This window comes from Microcebus murinus, chromosome 10 (assembly GCF_040939455.1).
Source record: "Microcebus murinus isolate Inina chromosome 10, M.murinus_Inina_mat1.0, whole genome shotgun sequence".
Taxonomy (NCBI): domain Eukaryota; kingdom Metazoa; phylum Chordata; class Mammalia; order Primates; family Cheirogaleidae; genus Microcebus; species Microcebus murinus.
Genome location: NC_134113.1, coordinates 66,942,737 through 66,955,858, shown reverse-complemented (window position 1 = coordinate 66,955,858; position 13,122 = coordinate 66,942,737). Strand labels below are relative to the sequence as shown.

General features: G+C 39.9%; 1 protein-coding gene across 2 annotated transcripts in view; it reads right to left on the bottom strand.

Annotated features, from left to right (window-relative positions):
• Positions 1-823: 823 nt before the first annotated feature.
• SRGAP1 (SLIT-ROBO Rho GTPase activating protein 1) overlaps positions 824-13,122 on the bottom strand; it is a 269,594-nt gene continuing 257,295 nt past the window's right edge. For both annotated transcript variants that reach the window (XM_012782378.3, XM_012782379.3), the window contains exon 22: positions 824-8,930. In XM_012782378.3, coding sequence (XP_012637832.2) covers positions 8,553-8,930 — 378 coding nt within the window. In that variant the 3' untranslated portion in view covers positions 824-8,552. The remainder of the gene's footprint in view (positions 8,931-13,122) is intronic.

Genomic DNA, 13,122 nt, shown 5'->3' with positions numbered 1-13,122 from the left:
TTTGTAGCTCTCTTGTGGCTTTCCTGTTTGGATTAAATTAACATTTGTAGCATGGCATCTGGCACTGAATGCATGTTGGCTATTATTATGTAACATGTTTAAAACAATGTCTGGTGCCTAGAACATTTTTGGTGATTGTGTTTTGTTTTAAGAAAGACGATTAGCAGGAGTGTAGATAATCATTGCAGGGAGCAGACAATGGGCACAGGAACACTACCTAGGAGGCTACTGCATCAGTTGGCAAAGGGAATAAGCACAGAACTAGATTAAAGTGAAGATAAAAATTGGTAGGGCAGATTGGACATGGAGTGTGCTGCAGAATATGTTTAGGAATAAAAGAAAGTAGGTTCAATTTGGGGGTCTGTTGAGTTTAAGGTGCCTGAGGAAAATCCCTCCTGATGTTCATTTGAAATAATAGGGAGACATCTGAAGTTTAGGACCCAGAGGTGAGTATAATATAACAGAGATTTGCACTCTGGAAATGTGGGTATGCACATTAACAAAGACTACCGAGAATTTAGAGGGAAGCTATTATTCACCTACTACATTGGCAAAAAAAATAAATAATATAATATATATGTGTATATATCATACTTGTGTACTGTTTTGCATTGCTGGCAGTAGTGTATATTTGTGAAATCTTTCTGGAAAACAGGTTGGCAATGTTTATCAAGAGCTTTAGAGATACCTCTGAGCCAGTAACTTCACTTTTTGGAGTCAATGCTAAATTAATGATCCAAAATCAGATCATTATTATGTACAGAGCTGCTCACCACAATGTAACATTCAATTGAAAAAATGAACCCTGCAAACAGGCTCACTCAATGGTAGGAAAATGATTAAATAATAATGTGTTCATATGCTAGAATATTATGCAGCCATTAAAAAATCATGTTTACTGAGACTTTTAATGTGAATTGCTGTGAAGGAGAAAAACCCAACAAGGATACACAGTTGTTATATACAGAATATGAATTCGACTCTGCTAAAAAATAAACAGTGTAAGGATTAGAAGGCAATATACAAAAATGTCCCTGTGTATTATTTCTGTTTGAGAAATTGAGGCATGGGTTGGTAGTTTGTTGAAGTCTAGTAAATGAGTTTGAATTAAGACCAGATTTTGGCTTATTTAAAATTTCTTTTCCCTCTTCTCCTAACATATCCACTAATATTCAGTTACTAATGCAATAAAAATCTTTGGCTCACAGACTAAAATTCAAATTGTAATTTCTATTACAAATCTTGACCACATTGCTTTTTTTCAAAATAGGTACAGTCCATCAAAGGCCTAGAACCTGAAACCTCCTTTTCAAGTTAGTTAATGTCACGTCATTGTACAATTTTGAATATGTCACCAGCCTGTTGACGTTTTCCTCTCCCCTAGCTTATAGACACACAATCTACTTTCATTTAGAGGGACATGATTTTTACACAAGGGATTCCCTGGGTAGGTCAAAGACAAAAGATTAGTACAATGCACCATATGGAGAGGGTAATTCATCCAAAGTCCTTACTTCAGTTGCACCCCCAAGCAGCTAAAAGAAAGCCAGTCATTTTCAGGAGCACTCCTGAGAGCACATGGGTATGAAGAACGCACCCGCCAGTCACTGGAATTGGATTGCAAATACCCTAGAGCCGAGATCTTCTGGATCATACCATAAGTTTCTTCAGGATATTAACGCTGAACAAAGCATGTTGCTTCAGGGCTTTAAGAGGAGTCCTCTCCAGTCCCACCCTCTCACACACATATGAACACATGTGCACACACATCCAACTGCACGTTTCTATATCCAGCCTCGTCCCATCTCTCTTCCTGGGACTGACCTTGATAGAACAACTTTTTTGGAGGTTTGCTTTTGTTTTTTACTGTAGAAGGCAAGTTTTTTTTTTTTTTTTATCTACTATGTAGAAACAGATAAAAGGCTACTGAAGAATTGATAAACCTCATGGTGGTTGTTTCCCCAAAACATATCGACCATATTTTCCAAAATCCCAATGGGTGTATATGGCCCATGGAATGGAATTTGCTACAGTTTTGGGCTTCACAGGATCTTTTTGACATTCTAGATACAACTTGGGGAATTGTCCTCTGTAGGTGTCCCAACCATAAAACAATAGAAGCCAGAAAATTCCCTTTCCCTGCCTTTCTAAGCTTCTTACAGGGTGCAGGCATATGAACTGTGAGAGCTGACAAGCAGACACACCTGCTGGGATTCCGATTCAGGAGCAAGAGATGTGATGAAGCAGGTCACTCCTCTTCTCACCAGGAGAGGGTTGTGGCAGGCCAAGGCTTGGATTTGAGAGTAGCAGTAACGGAGATGTACGACAGTAGGGTCTTTCCTAGAACAATCTTGCATCTGATTTAGGCATTTGTTCTTGGTGGGGTAGCCTGTAAACCCAACTCTCTGGTCCTAAAGTGGGCACTGAGGAAAAGCATCTGGCATTGGATAAGAAAACTATAGCATCAAGTAAAACTTCAACAAGTTTCAGTGTCATCTGTGAACATTTCTTGCCTCCTGATTGGACAGTGGCTTTTTTTTGGGGGGGGGGGGATTAAGTAAAAGCAACTATCCCTGCCATTGGGTAGGCCTTCCAGTCAATGGCTTAGCTCAACATCATTCCATCATGTTTTGGAAAAACAAGTCCTTTAACAGGTAGGGTTATTTTTTTCCCCCATTCATTTCTCCAAGTTTAAAGATTTATGAATGCAATACCCAAAGTTTAATCAGGAAATACTAAAGTAAATATAATATTAAGCATATTCATGTAATGGAATTCTATATAACAGTAAAAATCAAAAACCTACTGCTATAATAACAATGACAACACTTACAAACATAAATTTCAGCAAAAGGAACCAGGCACAAAATCTACATACTGTATGAACCCATTTATAGAAAGTTAAAATGATAGGCAAAACCAAACTATAGTGCAATTCTTTAATATACTGATTAACTTTGGAGAGGCATGAGCATAATAGCTTCTGGGATGCCAATGTATTACTTTTCTTTTTTTAATTCTCTTTTTTTTTTTTAGATACTGGACACAGTTTCAATGTGTGTTACTTCTTAATCTGGGTGGTGCATACATCTGTGTGTTAGCTATGAAAACTATTACACTAATGAATTGTGAACTTTTCTGTTTGTATTTTACACTTTAATAAAAAGTCTTTTTTCCTTGATTTTTATGTCATTTTTAAAAATTCCACATCTCTTATCAATGTTCAATCTGGGACATAACTGATATTGATTTACAAAACTATTTACTAAGTATTAGTAGACATTAGGAGTTATCATTTTTCAATATTTGAAGAAGCATCGCCAATACCTAAGGATTATTTTTCAATAATTTCAAATGAAACTAAGGGTTGGCTTGACAAAGTTTGTTATATCAGAGTCCTTCCGAAAGGGAAGATTTCCGGCTGGTGTGTGTTGACAGGACTGCACTCAGCCTCTCAGTCAAGACTCTCTGAACATCTTTCCTCTAATTGCCCACGAGCCCCCCAAACCATGACTCTGAAAAACCACCGCTTCATGGGCAGGGTCCTGTGCCGACGCCCCATTTCCAAATGTGTCAACACAAACGAAAATGAGATAAAAACATTTTCTTTTTCTTTAAAAGGTAAAAGTTTCACGTTATTTAATGCAACCCAGCTCCCTGGGGGAAAAGTACCGATGAGAGAAAGGAAAGGAACCAAGACACCACAGAAAATTACATCGAATCGGAAGCAGACAAACGCAGCCAGGACTATCTTATTTATTATAAAGATACACCGTGGAGAACAAACCTGACTGTATACCGCAGCCTGTAATGGTACATGCCAAAATGTACAGTACTATACATAAAAGTGCATTGTCACAACAGATTAACAAAACATGTTTTTGTTTTTTTTTCTTCTTCCAGAACTGTAAAAGCATTCCCCTTGATTCTCGCCTCGGAGAGGAGGGGATGTGTGGTAAGAGGCAGCACAGGGCCTGGGCGACACGGTGGCAGTCAGCAGCACGCGAGCGGGGGGTGGACGGGGCAGGGGAGGAACGGTGTGTGTGTGTGGTGGGGTGAGAAAGGCACAATCACGTCTACGAGGAGGACGAGACAGTCTGATGACGGACGAGGATGCAGGACGGGACACTACTGAGCACCGAGGCACAGGAAGGCGGGGCCGGAGAAGCCGGGAGAGAGGACGTTTCCAAACACTCAGGTGGGCAGCGGGAACCAGGAGGAGCAGGTGGGCGGGGAGGAGCGCGGGGCAACGGCACAAGAGCAAGGCTAAGACTCCTCTAAAATAGAAAGGCACTTTCACATGTACATACTACAGATGTACATCGACACGATTAGGTAACAGTCACAAGCAGGAAGCTACCAGTACTGCAACTGATCAAACCGACAGGAAAGGACAATACCGATTTAAATACGTGGGCAGGAGTTGCCCTTAAGTACGTAGGTAAATAGCAGTCTCTCCTGTTACACAGCCACTTACTATACTTTAAATATCTATAATAACCATCACACTACACATTGAACTTGGATGAATGCTCTAAGGGGGGCATTCACAAATGCACAGTTTATATATTTTCTTTTACTAAACAGTTTCTAAGATAAGCATTATGGATCCCAGTACAATTAAACATACAAAATTCCCTACGTAATTTAAAGATACAGGTATCCATCTCGATTATACCACATAGATTATTATTATTCATTTTTTTTTTTAAAGAAAGTATACTAGGGTTAAGTGAAAGCTCAAATTCCAGTTTGTTTTATCAGTCTGACAAAGCTTTGCTAAAGTCACCCTGCACCAAGCTTGACACTCCAGCCCAGCTGGAGGTTGTGTTCTCAGCTCAGGGGGTGGTCTGGAGTAGAGGGCTCTATTTACACACCGTGGTGCCTTCAGTTCTAAGCTGCTCTGTGTCTCAGGGTCTCTGTGGTGGATCATTGAAAGTAAGACCGAGTCCCAAGCCCATTTCCTGCATTCGTGGCCTCTTCACTGCTATGGTCAGTAATAAATGAGTGTCATCCCAAATCTGAAGTCTTCTAACTCCACTTGGACAGACCCACAGGCTCTTTAACTTTGGATTTCAGAGGCTGCAATGATCAGATTAAAATTTCTTTAGTTTGTAGACTCCAGAAACTGTGTCATCCCTAACTGCTAAGGACTGTCTCACTACTAACCTACCTCCTTTTGCCTTTTCTTTAATTTAATTATGAACCCATTTTGGGAATGGCAAAACCTGCAAACGTGGAAAACTCTTAACTGATACAATTTGACTCTTGGAGCTCTATAGCTATTGATAACTGTTCATGACCATTGCAGATTGAGTGGAACCCTGCTATAAATTATTCTATATTCTATGGAATATAGATATTCTATATTCTAATTCTATTCTATATTCTAATATTCTATAGAATAATCTATGGCTCAAGGGGCACCAAGGCCAGATTGTGTTGTGTGAAGACGGGTAAAATTGGTGAACAGTGGTGTCGACACTGAACATGAACACAGAGCTCTACAAAGCGCCAGTCAACAGGTTTCAACAGTTTACATGACACTTATCAGAAACTGTGTCCTGAGCACCTTCCTCTCCATCCTAACAATCCACTCCCAAAACCCGCAACCCAATTCTAAAGGCTGACTTGGCAAATCTACTTCAGTGGATCCTATGGATGCGATAAGAACATATAGTTAATATCAGCTATGAATACACATTCTTGTGTAAGTGGAGTCAGGTAATCTTTGTAGAACTATCATCAAAATGACTCCCTCCCCAAACTGCACATGAAGATCCTTGAAGCTGGGGACAGAATGTCTCAAGGTCTCATTTTCTCTCCTCTCCTCCTTCCCTCTGTGCACTGCAGCCGTGGCTGGTAAAGAAGGCTGTGTACCAGGCCAACCTTCTCAGCTGCAGCAGCTTTTAATGGGCTTTACTAGGTGTTATTGTGGCTCCTCTGTGATGTGGCCACCCTGTCTTATTCCTGGAATCTGAGGACTTTAACTCAACAAAGGATAGGTGAGTCCTTACTGAGTCCTTACTCTGAGGTCATACTCTTCACTTGGAATTGAAAAAAAAAAGAGCCTCAAGGTGAAAACAGAAGCACAGGGAGAAAGGATGGACACAGGCAAGGTAAGGAAGTGATGGGAGAGTATTAGGAGCTGTCTCCTGAAAGAAGGCACAGCCTTGAGGATCTGACGGTCTGCAGCAGCATGTCCCCTGCTAGCCAAGGCGGCAGAGTCCTGACTGGAGGGGAAGAAAGGCAATCCTCATTCCACCCTAGGGAGAAAAACACCCAAGAGAGGAGACACTGGGCGGGACTGCCAGGGAGCAGCCTGCAGGAATGAGCTGACAGGAGTAAGATCGGAAAAGCTAAGGCTAAAGCTCTTAAGACATTTAAAAAAGGAGATTCAAAACACCTGTGCCCTTTCCACACCCTCTGTTAACTTCTTACTCTTCCATTTCAGAAGGAAGATGGTTTTTAAGAATCCTTATTATTTTAAAGAACTGGGAGATTATTTAGGAAAGTCTCAACTTCCTAGGGATGTGGAGGTCTGTTTAAAAGGCTGAGTGCTATTCAAAACTCAGTCTCCACTGGGTCTCCATGGTGTCCCGAAGGTGCTGAAGGACCATTAAAGCTCAGGAGAAGCGGCGAGGGGTTGGGCAGGGTGCAGACCTGGGCCTCTTTTTCAAAATGGGTAAAAAGGATGGTTCTGAAGATTCAGAGGTTTGAAATTTTACCGTTCTTGGAAATGAGAAAAAAAAAATCACTACTCAATTCATTTGTGAAATTAGGCCATAGGCAAGCAACCAGCAGTGTGACTTTGAAAGGTAACAGTGTTTCATTAATCTCTTCCTGTAATAGGATGATTAGAATGATAAACTGAGGTAGAGCTCAAAGTAATGATCTTGATTTTAGTACAGATACTGATTTGCATCTGCATAACGCATTCAACCAATGGGCTGATGAATTTAAATCCATACTCTGTCATTCTTAGGGGGGCATGAAATTGGCCGCACCAAACCTAGAAGGAAACCAAGGGTAGTCCAAAGGGGTTAGTTCTGGGTCATCCATTTTTCTTAAAAACAAAATCTCTTCATCAGGAAGATCAATGATAAAGTAGATAAAATGCTCCCAGGCCTATAGATGATATCAGATGATGATATCAGATGCTGCTGGCAGGACAATAGGGATTTGTACCTTAGTAAAAACAAGTGAATTCAAGGTAAATTCTTTAAGATAGAGGGAAAATATAGTATAAATACAGATTAAAGAAAAATTATCTGTGTGCTAGGATGCCAGAGAAGGAGGGTCCTTAATTGAGAGCTCAGCTGACTATGTGAGTTTTATAGAGACCACATACAAAAAAAAGGGGGGGGGGTGAGTAGGAGAGAAAGAGAAAGTCAGATGCAAAACTGGGTGGAAAACATCCTGGAACATTGAGGTAATCTTCTCACTTTGGCCCAGCAAGGCTCTTACTCAAGTACCATAGCCAGTTATGGGTTGGTGGCTCAAAGACAAATGGAGATGACAGTTGGAATTTCAAATTTAAGACCATCAGGCCTTTGTGGCATGTTTAAAGGAACCAAGGTGATTTAGCCAGAAGAGAATGCTGAGTGAACCGAGGACTCAGGTGCTACTTGCTTTCTCTGTTTCCACAGAGGAGAACACAGGGATTTAGGGGAGACAGAAATATTTTCCAGGCAGTTACTGAACAACAAACCTTGGGAGGGGGTTGTAGAGAAGTGTAACCAGAAAGTCTTTAAAATTAGACAGTTCTAGTCTTTTGTAAATGCGGGGGAGGGACTTGGAAATCTCCCAGACCTGATCATGCTCATTGAAGGCGTGACATCGATAGCTTTGGGGACGGTATCTCCCTCTCCTTTCCCAGGTTTAGTTCAAGCAATAACTGCAGAGGTTCTACCCGCTTCCACTGAGTATGTAACCTGGACCTAGGGAAATGATTGTTATGAAAGAGGCAATCATCCAACCCACTCAAACCGTGGGCTGAAGGTCCCACTGGGAATATCCCATGGTGACAACTGCAAGCCTTGAGCAGGAGCTGGACCTCTGCTCTACACAGAATCAGAGGTGCTCACTGTCAGCTGCCACCCAACGCCATTGTCACCTTTCAGCCATTACCCCAAGTACCACAGGCCAACACTGGTGATGAGACCAATGAGACCTGGAACTCGGATTCTCCTGCCTTCGGATCAAGACATGTCTGACTCACCTGGGCTACACTAAATCTGAAGCACTGTACAATGCGGAGAACAGTGTTGCCTTCATTACAAGTGGTGCAGCATTGGATTTTCAAGTAAGTCTAAGTGTCTCTATTGTCTTTAAAATGACATAAGATATGTCCAGTTATTAAAAAAAATTTACAAAATACAAATGCCCGTGTTAATTTAGCTAGTCTCAGACATTACATTCGACAACATAGAAAAGCCAAAGATCTCCAGTTATAAGCACAAAACTAAGCAAAGTTATGGATCGTTGACTTTTGTCGCTAATCCGTTTTCTTTTTAAAATCACCTCCCTTTATGACCTTGCTCAGCTGGTTTTTACATCGTGCAAGACTTGTCTGCTGGACCCTGGGAAGGCGGGGCAGGTCCTATGGTGGGGTTTGTTTTTGGAAGAACAGCAGGTTTCGGCCTAAGGGCTGGGGGCTTCAGCTGCACGCCCATTCTGGGTGCCACCATAGGCTTGAAAGTACTCATTGTGTCACTGGAGGAGCTAGTGCTACGTCGAATCTGAGGCTCAGAGCTCCTGAGGGTGACGTTGTGCAAAGGACTGAGAGATTCCGTGGAAGTGGCAGGGATGGGAGAGTTTTTCACTTGTTCCAAGGTATCCAGCACCACATCCGGGGCATGCTTCGCTGTGCTCTGTCTCTCCAGTTCTCGTAGTTCACTCAAAGCGGTGTTCATCGTCTCCTCAATATCCTGTTGAAAAATAATCACAAAGAAAAGAGCAGACTGATAACTAACACCAATGTGTAGAAACTCACGTACTTCATTTCAAAGCAAATAAGCCCGCAAAGAGTATGAACATTTTAACTTTATAGTCTGCAGAGTGCATAAACATAATGCTATCTCGCACAGATATTTTGACTCTCAGCTCAGGAGACTCAAATGCAGTGGCTCACGGAGCCATTTATCAAACAATTGCCCTTCTCGAGCTCTTGGTTGCCTTCTGGTGGTTTCTGCCTTGCATGCTGACCTATTGATATAGAATTCTATTTCAACTTATGGTAAAAGTTTAAATTGAGATACTGTAACACTTTCTCAAGAAATAAACGTGAATAGGAATAAAAAAATCAGGCTTCATTCATTCATTCAACAAATAACTTCTGAGTACTTATTATGCACTTGGCTAACTCCTAGAAGTTCTTCAGAATTCAGCTTTAGCCTTCCCTTGATGAGACTGTCCAGTGGATCTCAATGAATGTGGTTTTTCCCCTTAGAGGGTATTTTTTGTAATATGGTGTGTGTGTGCGTTTTTTAATGTCATAATGATGAGGTTGCATTATTGGTGGTTGGTGGGTAGGGGTCAGACATGTTATATATCTTGCAAGTGCCTTGGTGAGTTTACATGCAATGAATTGTCCTGTATCCTGTTCAACGTTTGAATGTCCTCCAGACATTTGTGTAGGGGAAAACTCTGTTTACAATAACCTGAGTTGGTTATTATAAAAAGTTAGTTATATAAAAAGAGTTAGTTAGAACCTAACTCTGTTTTAAACATATAAATACAAAATATTTTTTTCATGTTGTTAAATTTTCCAGAAATGCAGCTACCATATAAGTTATTCTTTGCTTTGATTGGAACTGTATGACCGAGGGGTTGTCCACCATTTTAGAAAAAACTCTTATATTACTAATGGGAACACCTTTTATCTACACATATAATTTCCATAAATGCAACAGTTATGGAAATTATACCTGTAGGTGAAAGCATTTCACTACTTCATTTGTCTTCTAATGTAGTCAATAATTAACTGGAATACATTTATTTCAGTATTTATTTCCTTTTATTTTTCTTTTATATTTCATTTAGAGCTTTATATATTTTTCAAATTAGATATATCATCAATCAATTTACTTCAGTTAGTAAAGGGGGAGTTACAATATATCTATTTCAAAACAGTAGCGTGTGCTCCATTGATGAATGAATGGATAAACAAAATGTGGTATAAAAATACAATGGAATATCATTCATCCTTAAAAAGGTAACAATTCCTGCCACATGCTACAAGATGTGTGAATCTTGAGGACATTATGCTAAATGAAATAAGCCAGTTACAAAAAGACAAATACTGTATGATTCTACTTACATGCAGTATAAGAAAAGTAGTCAAATTCATAGAAACAAAAAAGTAGAATGATGGTTGCCCAGGGCTGGGGGAGGGGGCAATGGGGAATAGTTTAATGTATACAGAGTTTCAGTTTTTTTCAAGATAAAAAAATTCTGGAGGCCAGGCATGGTGGCTCATGCCTATAATCCTAGCACTCTGGAAGGCCGAGGCGGGCAGATCGCTTGAGGTCAGGAGTTCGAAACCAGCCTGAGCAAGAGTGAGACTCTGTCTCTACTAAAAATAGAAATAAATTAATTGGCCAACTAAAAATATATAGAAAAAATTAGCCGGGCATGGTGGCGCATGCCTATAGTCCCAGCTACTTGGGAGGCTGAGGCAGAAGGATTGCTTGAGCCCAGGAGTTTGAGGTTGCTGTGAGCTAGGCTGACACCACGGCACTCTAGCCTGGGCAACAGAGTGAGATCTGTCTCAAAAAAAACAAAAAACAAAACAAAACAAAACAAAAAACCAAAGTTCTGGAGAGCTGTTTCAAAACAATGTTAATGTACCTTATGGAACTATACATTTAAAAATGGTTAAGATGGTAAATTTGGTTATATGATTTTTATTGCACACACACAAAAAAATAAAACAAAAAAACAATTGCTGGGTGAGATATGGTGGAGAACCACTGCCCTGGTCTGAATGAAACATCTGTTCTCTACCTTCTCGGGTTCTTCCCCTCACAGCACTGCACAATGGTCACTGATTTCCGAACCCATCTCCCCCACTGGATCATAAGCACTTTGGGGCAGCAGCTACTGTTTATCTTTGTGTCCACAAAGCCTAGCACGAGACCTGGCATACAGTGAGTGCTCGATAAAGATTTGCTGAATGAATAATCCAAGAACTGATATTAAATCACAGTCTCTAATAATGAATAAACTAAGACATGACGATCACATATGGACATTGTTGTCTTTTAAAAATCTTCATCAGAGATTCCATTGATTTGTTTAATAATAGCATTTGCATGCTTTTTGTATGAACACTGAGATGGCATGCTTCCTTGTCCTCATGGGAAAATCTGAAGACTAGAGATGGAAAGATAAACAAAGGACCAAGCTGGAAGCCATTTCATGTGGATGACATCATTTTTCAAGCGATTACTTTCACATGTGATTTCCATTTGCTGCTAAACATATGGATTTGCTTTTTTACAAGTATTTACCTCAGAGAGAACGTGGAGAGCCTGGTTATCTGTTGGGTTTTTGTTTTGCTAATGTACAATAAAAAAAAATTTCCAAGTTCTAGCAAAAGGGTTAAACATATTATTATGCCTTTCCACCCCCAAGCACCTAAATCCCTGTCTCTTTAGCCCAAATCATGTTTCACTGGATTACAAGTAGTGATATTAAAAGTTTCTCAAGTCATTAAATTCTGCCACACTAAAATATCACTGGCTCTACACATGCCTCAAAGGGCTCTACAAAGCTCTTTAAGTAGAAGAAAACAAAACAGTCAAAAGCCTTTCTGATTGTTGCTGAGAAACTGTTGTCCATTTAAATTGGTTTAATTTATTTAAAAACACATCAAACTTCTCACACAATCTAATTTGCTATCCAAAATTCTTTTTAGTTAGAACACTCAAAATAACTTGGAGATTTGTCATATCAGGGCAGGTTTCCTTAGGTGCTTTTTATTAAAAAGAATCCATCTTTAATACTTCCTCATGTTGGTTTCATTCATTTCTTATTAATTTTTTTTGTATCTATTTAGTTTTTAAACTTCAGTGATAGCTTTAGATTATTTAAATGGCAAACCCTGAATCTATTTACCTCCTTGGTTACTGGCTGTAAACATATTTTCTGATAGCCTACACTGTGAAAAGAAGCAGAAGGAATGGTAGAACAATGGGCAAATTCATTAATATTGTTTTACTTTGTAATTCTGATCATTAGAAAAAAATGACACAGCCCCTCTCTGCAGTCACTGTTGGGAAGTGTGCTCAGGAGGTACATGGGACATGGACTCGCTGTTCTTCCAGTGGCCCAGTACTGATCACACTACTTATTGACTATTCCATCATTTCCTAAGTTGAGAAAGCTTCCTCTTTATAGTACACAGTAGTCTCTTCTTTTCTGTGGTCTCACTTTCCACATTTTCAGTTACTTGTGGTCAACTGTGGTCTGAAAATATTATCTACAATAAGATACATTGAGGGAGAGATCACATTCACGTCACTTTTATTACAGTATATTTTTGAAATTGTTCTTTCTTAAAATTAGGTATCGTTGTTAATTCTTATGGTGTCTAATTTATAAATTAAACTTTATCATAAGTATGTACATACAGGAAGCATAGTATATACAGAGTTTGGTGCTATCTGTGGTTTCAGGCACTACTCGCTGGGGATCTTGAACCATATCCCCTGTGGATAATGGGGAAGTATTATATTAAAATTTTTTCTGTTTCTGGGCTTTCCATTCTGTTCCCTCAATTTGTCTGTTTTACTAGCTTTAGAATGCATTTAGGATCTGGTCGGGCTAGACTTTCCTCATTATTCTTCTTTTTCTTTTTTTTTTTTTTTTTTGAGACAGAGTCTCACTTTGTTGCCCAGGCTAGAGTGAGTGCCGTGGCATTAGCCTAGCTCACAGCAACCTCAAACTCCTGGGCTCAAGCAATCCTCCTGCCTCAGCCTCCCGAGCAGCTGGGACTACAGGCATGTGCCACCATGCCCGGCTAATTTTTTCTCTCTCTCTATATATATTAGTTGGCCAATTAATTTCTTTCTAATTTTATAGTAGAGACGGGGTCTCGCTCTTGCTCAGGCTAGTTTT